We start from the raw sequence: 12,083 nt of genomic DNA on the forward strand, positions 1-12,083 counted from the left end.
TAATAGTCAATCTTTGTCAACACATATTTTCCTAAAAAGGAAAAAATTAGTGGCATTTAATAGTGGATTTTTCGCAAAAAGAGGAAGGTTCATAAGAAGGAGTGAGTTAGTTGCATTGTTATTTTCATCAAAGAAGAAAGAAATGAAATAAAAAACAAAATAATTGAATTAATGAAATTTTCTAACAATTCATGAGTTAGTGTCTTTCTTATTCCCTTTATGAAGAAACAACAACGAAAACAAATCAAAATAATATTTTTTCTAAGAAATAATTTACTAGTGCAATTGGTATTACCCTTTAAGAAGAAACAAAACTAAAGTAATATAACAAACAATGACAAAAATTGCACAAAATTTAGAAATAAATTACATTTTTAAAATGCAAGAATAAGCATATAATACTCCCTTTGTACCTAAATATGTCTTTTTATAGATTCCAATAAGGGACTACATACGGATGTATATAGACATATCTTAGAGTGTAGATTCACTCATTTTGCTTCTTATGTAGTCTCTTATTGAAATCTCTAAAAAGAGTTTTATTTAGGAATGGAGGGAGTAGGGAAATTCTCATAGAAAAGGAAGTCTCCTAAAAAGGAATGTATTAGTGGCATTGGTAATACCATTAAAGAAGTATGAAAAAAATAAATAAAAGCTAAAAAATGAAAATAATGAGGTTTTATAAGAAAAAATGAATTAGTACCTTTGGTATTACCCTTAAAAAAACTAAAACCAACTATAACTAAAACAAATCAAAATAAAGATTTTTTTTAAGGAAGAATGAATTCCTGGCATTGGTGTTAATCTTTAAGAAGAAAGGACATGAAAACAGATCTAAAACAAATAATAACAAAAGTTTCACACAATATTAAAAACAATTGTTTGTTTTTCTAAATTGGAAAGAATAAGCATATAATATTAGAACTTTCGCAAAAAAGAAGTTCCATAAGAAGGAATAAATTTTGGCATTTGAATTACCTTTAAAGAATAAATTAAATGAAATAATAATAAAAAAATCAAAATAACAAAGTTTTATTATGAACAATGAATTAGTGGCATACCCTTTAAGAAGAAAGGAATAAAAACTCTTTAACAACTTTGCACTTTTTAATAGTATGCGAAGAATAACTATATAATAATCCAATTTCCGCATGTACATTATAGTATTTGTGTGATTTACACTCACCCAACATCCCAAATATACCCATAGATCAAAATACTATCCCAACTTACAAATAATGAAAAAGAAAAACGTAAAAGTAAAAAACACATAAAACATGAAAAAACAAGGCATCTGCTGGGAGTCCGAGGACGTGCTAGTGTCATGGTACTGGTTCCTCAAGAAGGTAGTCGCCCACGCTGACCACCAGCCGCACCCCGATCTCGACTTCGCCGAGCTCTTCGAGGTGTTCTGCGAGGGCCGCAACAGATGCGGGCCCATGTGGCGGCAGGCGGCCGAGTACTGGGAGGCGAGCAGGGAGAGCCCGGACAAGGTGCTCTTCCTCAGTTACGAGGAGATGCTGCGCGACCCATCGGGCAACGTCCGGAGGCTGGTGCGGTTCCTGGAGTGCCCGTTCACGACGGAGGAGGAGGATGCCCGCGTGGTGGGTGCCATCTTGGAGCTGTGCAGCCTGGAGAAGCTACGGAACCTGGAGGTGAACAAGAACGGCGCACCGGGGATGAACACTGACTCCAACGTCGCCTTCTTCAGGAAGGGCATGGTCCGCGACTGGAGCAACGACATGACGCCCGCCATGGCAGCGAGGCTGGATGCCATCGTCGAGGACGTGCTGCGAGGCAGCACGGGCTTCTCGTTTACTAACTCTGGCCACGTGGAAGAAGGTGCTCCTCCGGAGATCGGTTGACGGGCGAAAGTTTTTATTGTGTTGGTGATTACCAAATAAGCAAATTTATATACTATAAGGGCGCGCTACCGGTCGGCAACTGATTCTTTTAAAAAGATCCGTCGTCTGGCGAGCTATCCCATTCTGTGATACGAGCCATCAATTTCTTTTCTCTAATTTTCTGCAACAATACTTTTGTTGAAAACATCCTCTTCTCTAATTTTCTGTAACAAGAACTTTGCTACGAAATCTCCTCTTCTCTAATTTCCTGCAACAAGTCACCTGTTACAATCTTCGCCAAAAAAAGTCAACTGTTACAAAACCTCCTCTTTCTAATTTTTTATAACAAGACCCTTGTGGAAAAATTGCAATAACATCTCCGGCCGCATCACACACTAACATAGTCGTCTTTCGCTGCCGATGTTGTTGCAGAAACTTGGAGTGGACGTGGACATACATCATGGTGACGTGGCTGCTACTACGGTGATACGTCTCCAACCTATCTATAATTTTTGATTGTTCGATGCTATTATATTATACGTTTTGGATGTTTTATATGCATTAATATGCTATTTTATATTATTTTTGGGAATAACTTATTAACCTAGAGCCCAGTGCCAGTTTCTTTTTTTTCTTTTTTTTGAGTTTTACAGAAAAGGTATATCAAATGAAGTCCAAACGGAATAAAACTTTATGATGATTTTTATTGGACCAGAAGACATCCACGGAGCTTGGAGAGGGGGCCAGACGATGGCCAAGGAGGCCACAAGCCTGCCAGGCGCACCCCAGGGGGGCGCCCTGAGGGCTTATGGGCCCCTCGGGTGTCCTCCAACCCTAATTCTTGCACTATAAATTCCCAAATATTTCCAAACTATCAGAGGCATCCACCAAAATACTTTTCCACCGCCGCAAGCATCTGTTCTCGTGAGATCCCATCTTGGGGCCTTTTCCGGCACTCTGCCGGAGGGGGATTCGATCACGGAGGGCATCAACATCAACCTTGCTGCCCTTCTGATGAAGCGTGAGTAGTTTACCATGGACCTAAGGGTCCATAGCTAGTATCTAGATGACTTCTTCTCTCTCAATGATCTTCAATACCATGTTCTTCTCGATGTTCTTGGAGTTCTATCCGATGTAATATTCTTTTGTGGTGTGTTTGTCGAGATCCGATGAATTGTGGATTTATGATCAGATTATCTATGAATATTATTTGTATCTTTTCTGAACTCTTTTATGCATGATCAAATATCTTTGTATTTCTCTTCGAATTACCGGTTCGGTTTGGCCAACTAGATTGGTTCTTCTTGCAATACTCTAGATGCATGCTGGATAGCGGTCGATGTGTGGAGTAATAGTAGTAGATGCAGGCAGGAGTCGGTCTACTTGACACGGACGTGATGCCTATATTCATGATCATTGCCTTGGATATCATCATAACTTTGCGCTTTTCTATCAATTGTTCGACAGTAATTTGTTTACCCATCGTATGTTTTCTTTCAAGAGAGAAGCCTCTAGTGAAACCTATGCCCCCCGGGTCTACTTTCCTACATATATTTTCAGATCTATAAACCAAGAAACCAAAAAATACCTTGCTGCAATTTATTAAGATTTACTTTAGTTTGCTCTTTTATTTATCTTTTATACCTATCTCTATTAGATCTCACTCTTGTTCGAGACCGTGAAGGGTTTGACAACCCCTTTTTTGTGTTGAGTGCAAGTGTTTGTTTGTTTGTTTGTGCAGGTGCATAGATTGAAAACTTGCTTGTGCCTCCTACTTGATTGATACCTTGGTTCTTAACTGAGGAAAGTACTTATCTCTACTTTGCTACATCGCCCTTTCCTCTTCAAGAGAAAAATCAACGCAAGCTCAAGAAGTAGCAGGAAGAATTTCTGGCGCCGTTGCCGGGGAGGTTCTACATCAAGCCTACCAAGTACCCATCATAAACTCTCATCTCTTGCATTACATTATTTGCCATTTGCCTCTCGTTTTCCTCTCCCCCACTTCTAAAACATTTTAGGAAAAATACAAAAATATTTTCCTTTTTATTTCGCCCCTCTTCCGCTTGATCTTTTGTTTGCTTGATACAAAAATACAGAAATAGAAAATTGTTTTCCTCTAGATCTCTAACAAAATTTGCCGCCAGCTCCTCAAAAGTTGGTTCATATTATTCGTCACAGTGCATCACTTCTTCGGTTTGGGACCTGTTATCCTTGTTGGGGATTGCTTGCAGTAGCGGATCTAAAGGATTTGGTTCGACCCATATATGTACCATAGCCCACAAAATATTAGTTGATGGGCTGGAAGAAAAGAATAGAAAAACCCAGCCAACACATCCTCAACTCATCGCACAGCTTCCCGTCCCCAATTCCCCCCGCGACTGCTCTACGCTCCCGCCCATCTCGCCGCCCTGACTTGCCGCTTGGTTTTGTGCCTCGCCTGCAACTCTGCCGGCTCCGCACCTGCCTGACGCAACCGCGCCCAGCCGGAAGCCCACAGCCGCCCAGTCTGCACTCAGCAGTCGCCGCTCAGCAGCCGGTATTCTGCAGCGGCAGCAAACCTGCAGCCAGCCGCACAACACTATGTGAGGTACCTTTGATGAGATATCTTCTCGTTTCCTAATGTTTGTCTGCTCTCTTACTCATTGCTCGTCGTGTTGCCACCTGCCAGAACTGCTCATTATGAGTTTAGGCTTGTTGTGCTCCATTGTAAATTGTAATGTAGTATACTGCTGAATTCTGTCCGGGAATGTTACTACTTACTACTGAACAATTTAAGTTTGGGTCAGATTTTTTAATCTATGTGACATCTTGAGCTGTAATTTCCAGGAATGTTACAAATTACTACCGAATTGTTTCAGTTTGGGTCAAACAATTAATAAATTGTTCTCATTTTCTTCAATCGGTAAATGTCATTGTCACATTGATGAACAAAATGTGAACCGCGATCACAGTATTACATACATGTATGAAATATGGAAGAATGAACACATGTAGATAGTCTTCTTTTATGCAAAATTAGGACTTATTTGAGAAAAAAAGTTGATCAATTTACATTTTGATATTGGTAAATTAATTAGTGCATTGGCATGTTATATTTGTTGTAAAAAAGTATTAGGCTGGACCACCCTGCATCAAAATCCTAGATCCGCCACTGATTGCTTGAATACTATCAAATCCCGTTTGTGAGCTTTTAGCAGCTGTTGTAAAACGATGATGACAATTAAACATGTACGTAGTTTCTATTGCATAAACTAATTAAACTAATAATTTGTATATTTTCAACACAATTTACACGAGAGGAAAAGCAATATGAAGGACATAATCACTGAAGCAGAACAAGATACAATCAATGTTAGGACAAATAATTTTCATATAAAAAAAGTTTGGACAAACAAGAAGCTCATCGATAAAGTAAAAGTAGTAATTTGCCGGTAGATTAGACCTTATCGCCTTCCATTTAATTAGAACATCATACCCATAACAGAAAATCCTAACCATACTAGAACCCTAGATAGAATGACCCGCAGTCTTAACCCGGATAAGGACCTTAAAAGTTAGTACTAGTACAAGTAACACAATCTTAGATTGCATCTCTGACTCAACAAGGAACTAGATGCGTAGATCTAGATGCATGTGCAAATTTGATGTGGGGGAGGGTGTGCTCTCGTCATTTAATGTGAGGTATTGGAGTACTTTTTACTTCAAAGCGGATGGAGTCCATGAAAATGCCTTCGTTCATGTCGTGCGCCGCAAGGGGACCGAATGATTTGTAGCGGCGGAGCTAGAGCCACCGGATGGGGGAGGGGGAGGATCTAGGTTAGAAGAGAAAGACGAGGAGGCGCTTTGTTTCTTGGAAGGAGATGTGGTCACTATTGAAAGGATATGTGATGTCTACTATGCAACCTTCTTCTTGTAGACGTTGTTGGGCCTCCAAGTGCAGAGGTTTGTAGGACAGTAGCAAATTTCCCTCAAGTGGATGACCTAAGGTTTATCAATCCGTGGGAGGTGTAGGATGAAGATGGTCTCTCTCAAGCAACCCTGCAACCAAATAACAAAGAGTCTCTTGTGTCCCCAACACACCCAATACAATGGTAAATTGTATAGGTGCACTAGTTCGGCGAAGAGATGGTGATACAAGTGCAATATGGATAGTAGATATAGGTTTCTGTAATCTGAAAATATAAAAACAGCAAGGTAACTAATGATAAAAGTGAGCGTAAACGGTATTGCAATGCTAGGAAACAAGGCCTAGGGTTCATACTTTCACTAGTGCAAGTTCTCTCAACAATAATAACATAATTGGATCATATAACTATCCCTCAACATGCAACAAAGAGTCACTCAAAAGTCACTAATAGCGGAGAACAAACGAAGAGATTATGGTAGGATACGAAACCACCTCAAAGTTATTCTTTCCGATCAATCCATTGGGCTATTCCTATAAGTGTCACAAACAACCCTAGAGTTCGTAGTAAAATAACACCTTAAGACACAAATCAACCAAAACCCTAATGTCACCTAGATACTCCAATGTCACCTCAAGTATCCGTGGGTATGATTATACGATATGCATCACACAATCTCAGATTCATCTATTCAACCAACCCATAGAACCTCAAAGAGTGCCCCAAAGTTTCTACCGGAGAGTCAAGACGAAAACGTGTGCCAACCCCTATGCATAGGTTCATGGGCGGAACCCGCAAGTTGATCACCAAAACATACATCAAGTGAATCATTAGAATAACCCATTGTCACCACGGTTATCCCACGCAAGACATACATCAAGTGTTCTCAAATCATTAAAGACTCAATCCGATAAGATAACTTCAAAGGGAAAACTCAATCCATTACAAGAGAGTGGAGGGGGAGAAACATCATAAGTTCCAACTATAATTGCAAAGCTCGCGATACATCAAGATCGTGCCAAATCAAGAACACGAGAGAGAGAGAGAGAGAGAGAGAGAGAGATCAAACACATTGCTACTGGTACATACCCTCAGCCCCGAGGGTGAACTACTCCCTCCTCATCATGGAGAGCGCCGGGATGATGAAGATAGCCACCGGTGAGGGTTCCCCCCCCCCTCCGGCAGGGTGCCGGAACAGGGTCCCGATTGGTATTTGGTGGCTACAGAGGCTTGCGGCGGCGGAACTCCCGATCTATTCTGTTCCCCGAAGGTTTTAGGGTATATGGATATATATAGGCAGAAGAAATACGCCAGGGGAGCCACGAGGGGCCCGCGAGGGTGGAGGGCGCGCCCAGGGGGGTGGGCGCGGCCCCCCTACCACGTGCCTTCCTCGTTGCTTTCTTAACGTGGACTCCAAGTCTCCTGGGTTGCTTTCCTTCCAAAAATAACTTTTCCAGAAGGTTTCATTCCGTTTCGACTCCGTTTGATATTCTTTTTCTTCGAAACACTGAAACAAGGGAAAAAACAGGAACTGACACTGGGCTCTGGGTCAATAGGTTAGTCCCAAAAATAATATAAAAGTGCATAGTAAAGCCCATAAAACATCCAAGATGGATAATATAATAGCATGAATACTTTATAAATTATAGATACGTTGGAGACGTATCAATATGCAGTGCCTTGATGTTTGGGGGACACATCGTGTCATATGACGGTGGATCCGGTTGGGAAACACACATGTCAGCTTCGGCGTGGTGTGCCTTGATGTCTGGTGGGACACACCATCAATGCAACCTCACCCCCGCATACGTGGCCAAGAAGGTAACAATATCATTTCAGCTTCTAAACTAATGAACTTGTGCTTATGAACTGCTCAATAACTTGTGCCTTTATGGATCTTATTGCTTTGTATTGCAGAATAGAGAGAGAGAGGTGAGGCAAAGGGCCGCTCAGTACCTTCACGGCATTATTTCTCACCCACCAACCAAAGAACTTTAATCGTAATAAACAGGGGGAGCAGTGGATCAACCTAGGCTCTGAGTTGAAGATTGGTTGGATATACCGACAAGTTCAACGAGGTGAACGGGCCCAAGTCTAACTCACGTCCATGGGACATTGACCCTGTGCTTGCCATGCTAGCGGGAGAAGGTCTGGAGGATGGCCGACTATTGATTGGCGATGATTCCATCCCTAAGAAGGACATTCCAAAACCAACCACGATCCATGCTAGCAGGACGAGCTCACAACCTGGTATAGAGTGTCGCCCACAACCTGTGATGCACATGATCCAGCAATTCCAGTATGCCCATGTTCGTTGGTCTTCAATCTGATTACTTGTTTGCATTGTAACGATGATGCACTTCTTGTGATGGCATATTGTAGGCCTGCCTGGAGGAAGAAACCAAAAAGTTGGAGGAAGAGGCAAGACTATAGGAGGAGGAGGCCAGGTGTTGGCATGCGGTCGAGGAAAAAGTGAAAGGATTAGAGCAATAGTTGCTTCAACAACAGGAGTTCGTGATTAGGCAGCAGACTATCCTCGAGAAGAGGATGGGGGGTAAGTCTTTCGCCTCATCACTTGCTACATCATTTAATACCAAATCAAAATATTTAGTTCTATTGAACTATGCAATATGATGTAACCTCACTTGCTAAAAAATAATCTGCAGAGCATGAGTTCAAGCATCACAACTTGGCAGAATCTTCCTCCTCTTCCGTCTCTTCATAATTTCAGCTTCATAAGTCCTTCAACTTTGCAATCATGCATCTTACCATCACATATGCTTACCGTCAGATGCTGACATATGCCTTCATCTGCTGGATCCAACAACATGCCTCCTTCGGCTGCATCTACACTTGGGTAATCAAGCCAAACGATACCTAGTATGGTGTGTGGCTCTTCGACCCCCTCGCAATAATGACCAACACAGGTATTTCTCGACGCTAGTGTCTTGTTGTTGCTTGTGCTTCTTAAACATACAAAAAGGTCATAAACCTTGATCTAGCCCTACTTTCAATTTGGAAACTCATGTTCGTGCCTTATCTATGTATAGTGAATTTTTTCATTAGAGATGGTAGAGCTCACAAGTATTGGTGCTTCTATTTCATACTTTTTAGCCTCACTTTTAACTTTATCAATTGTTAGCATTTTAAACTCGAAAACCCATGCTTGTGCTAATGAACTTGTAGGACTGCATCACGGATGCCGTCGACCGTGGCCGTACATGCTATGTTTTAGCGGTGGAGATCATGGTTGTGAACTTTATGGTTATGAGCAATATGGTTATGTTTGGTGTGAACATGCAACTTTGTTGGATATGTATGTATTTGCGAACTTGGTTTTGGTTGTTAATTTGTGGATATGTATACATGTATGAAGTTGGTGAGGCTATCTATATATGTCGGATATCTATGCATATTGAACTTGGTGGAGCTATCAATACATATTGTTGTTTGAAATGCAGGGATGTTCCAACAAGCAAAAAAAAAAAAACAGTTTGGCATATAAGCTGAGTGCAATACTCAGCTTACATTTTGTAAGCCGAATCGTCGAGTCAAAAACACTCGTCTTACAACCTGTAAGCCGAATGGGCCATCCAAAGCACTCGTCTTATATGTTGTAAGCCGTACCTAAAGAATCTAATGGCATATGCCGGTTTAGCTATAGGCCGAGTGTATCCACGATCTTACTCGACTTATGTAGGACACGTTGCAGCCGTGGGAGCTTCACTAGGGTAAAAGCACGCCAAGAGGGGGCAGTCGGCTTACATAAGGAACTTGGCGTACACGTATGGAGAGGCACGAATGGGGTTTTCGGCTATGGCTGCCTCGGCTTAGACTTAAGCTGTTCACGCGCTAGACACATGGCTTATCCAACAGTTCCAGTTCATGCATACACCATGGGCTGCGTGGGTACACGGCTTAGAGCAACTCCAAAGGACCGACCCATTTCGTCCGCGTTTGAGTCGGCGCGGACAAAGGTGGCGGCCCAACGCGCCGACCCAAATCCAAATCACGTCCGCGTCCGCGCCGACGCATTTGCGGCTCAAATTTGCGCCCCAAATAAGTCGGCGCGGACGCCGAACGGACGCTTCGCGCGCCTTCTCGCTATCCGCCACGTCCCCACATGGCGGCCGTCCAACTACCCGCTGCCCACGCGGTCAGCTTAATTTATAACGACGGGCCCACGCGTCAGCGACGGCGCTCGTCCTTTTTTAAGCCGACCGTGCGGCGGGGCCGTCCTCATCCAAACTCGCCGTCCACATCTGCCCACCTTTGCTCCCTCGTCGCCGGCAAACCCTAGCCACCACAACCACAGCGCGATGGGCCTCTTCTCCGGCGCCAGCGGCAGCAAGGCCAAGGGCAAGTCCCCCGCCACCCCTTTCCCCTCGGAGTTCCTCCCACCTCCGCCGGCGCCTCGCCGGCAGAGGCAGCGCGTGAACGTGCCAGTGCACCAGGCGGAGTGGCACTGGCAGAACCGCCAGCCTCTGCCGTATCCGGACGTGACGCTGCCGCACGACTGGCATCTGGATCCAGATAAGATCCCAGTGCCGGCGGCGCCACGGACGGCTCGTGCTCACACGGAGGAGGTGCGGCGCCGGCGAGCGCTGCTGACGCCGGAGTAGCGCCTCGACAAGGCCTACGCAACCGACTCGTCCAACTGGGCGAGGTGGTTCGCGTTCGAGCACGAGGAGGCGAGGCGACGGGGCGTGCGCGAGGTCGACCGGAGGTCGCCGCCTACGCCGCTCGTCATCCGCAAGGAGGACCAGGCGGCCCTTGCGGCCGTCTACCAGGAGAGCGAGGAGGACGAGCGGCGCAGAGCGGAGGCGGCGGAGGCGGAAGAGGAGGCCCGGTACGAGGCGGCAATGGCACAGGCCCTTGCCCTCTCCGCGGCGGGCGACAGCGTGGTGCCGCCGGTGGCCCCGCCGTCCCCCATCAAGCCGGAGCCGCAATCGGAGCCCGAGCCCGAGCCCATCGCGTGCTTCTCCCGGAATGGAGTGGTGCGCGAGTGGGTGTCCGCGCCACCGGTTTGGCTGGGGGCGACGCCGGCGCAGGAGCAGGCGTACCTCGAGATGTGGCGCCAGCGCCGGCTGGCAGAGGAGCGCCGTCGCGGCGAGTACGAGGAGATGCTCGAGCGCGAGGCCGAGGAGGAGGCACGCCAGGCCGCGGCTGCACAGGCGGCCGCACACCCCTCCCCCCCCCGCCCCGGCACTGCCTGCGCCGGCACAGCCCGACATGGCGGCGCTCTGGAACACGGCGTTCGCCTGGGCCGGGCCGGCGCCGACGCTCATCGACCTCACGGACCCCGAGGACGACGACGACGCCGCCTAGGGCAGCGCGCCGCCTCGTAGTTTAGGCTGGTTTTTTTTAAATGTAAATGTGGACGCGTCAACTCTCGCCGGCCTTCGTGGCCGGCTTTAATGTTTAATTAATGCTGTTTTTCTTTTTTAATATGCATTTGTTCATTTTTTTTGGCGCCGTCAAAATGGGTCTCAGGCCAGCGTTGGGCGCACGCGCCGACCCAAATGCGGAAGCGGGCATCCGTGTCCGTCTGGCCGACCCAAACGGACAAAAAGCGGACGAAATCGCCCGCTGGAGTTGCTCTTACGGTTGTCTCTTGGCTTACGTTCAAGGCGTGCACACTGCTGGACACACAGCTTATCCAACACTCCCGGTTTACGCATACACCATGGGCAGTGTGGGTACACGGCTTAGGTTGGCACTTGGCACATGGCACCTCTGTTAGGTTGAACCGGCCGTCATCTTATTATTATTTTCACCGAGAGCCGCGTGTTTATACTGGGCTTACACGTAAACTAAGTACCCATGAAGTGACACTCGGCTTACAAGGCCTAAACCGATTAATGTAAAGTTTAGTACTGTAAACCCAGTGCAATACTCGGCTTACATTTCGCCGAGGTAAAATGGGGCTTCGCCCAGTATTTTTCATACCCAACTTTGTTTATTTTTCTTGTAGTGATACACTATGCGAAGCAATGGTTGTCGGCATCCTTCCTGCCGAATTCTTAGTGCGGTTTGGAGGCACACACACGTACATTTTGCGGTGGTTGGGCAGGCTGAAACCAAACATCACGCCAACCGAATAGCAGACGTTGGATATTCGCCTCTGGTAACGCATAAACCTGCATCAGATCTTTTTTCACGTTCCATGTTTGAAGGCTGAATAAGCAAGGTTAAAAAAAGGGACTCATAGGCGCCGGCGCACCGGCCCAAATTTGGGCCGGTCTGCCCGCAGCCGCCCGATCCGTGTATAATTGGCCGTTCGATTCGCCAGTTAGGACTCGCTCGTGTCTTCTTCGTCTTCGAAAATAACCTC

At 45.6% G+C, this 12,083-nt stretch overlaps 1 protein-coding gene across 1 annotated transcript; it reads left to right on the forward strand.

Annotated features, from left to right (window-relative positions):
• Positions 1 to 1,277: 1,277 nt before the first annotated feature.
• Positions 1,278 to 1,865, forward strand: LOC123170436 (cytosolic sulfotransferase 8-like). Its single transcript, XM_044588302.1, has one exon. The coding sequence runs from the start codon at positions 1,278 to 1,280 to the stop codon at positions 1,863 to 1,865; it is 588 nt and encodes a 195-aa protein (XP_044444237.1).
• The last annotated feature ends 10,218 nt before the right edge of the window (positions 1,866 to 12,083 follow it).

Source organism: Triticum aestivum, chromosome 7D, assembly GCF_018294505.1.
Source record: "Triticum aestivum cultivar Chinese Spring chromosome 7D, IWGSC CS RefSeq v2.1, whole genome shotgun sequence".
Classification (NCBI taxonomy): domain Eukaryota; kingdom Viridiplantae; phylum Streptophyta; class Magnoliopsida; order Poales; family Poaceae; genus Triticum; species Triticum aestivum.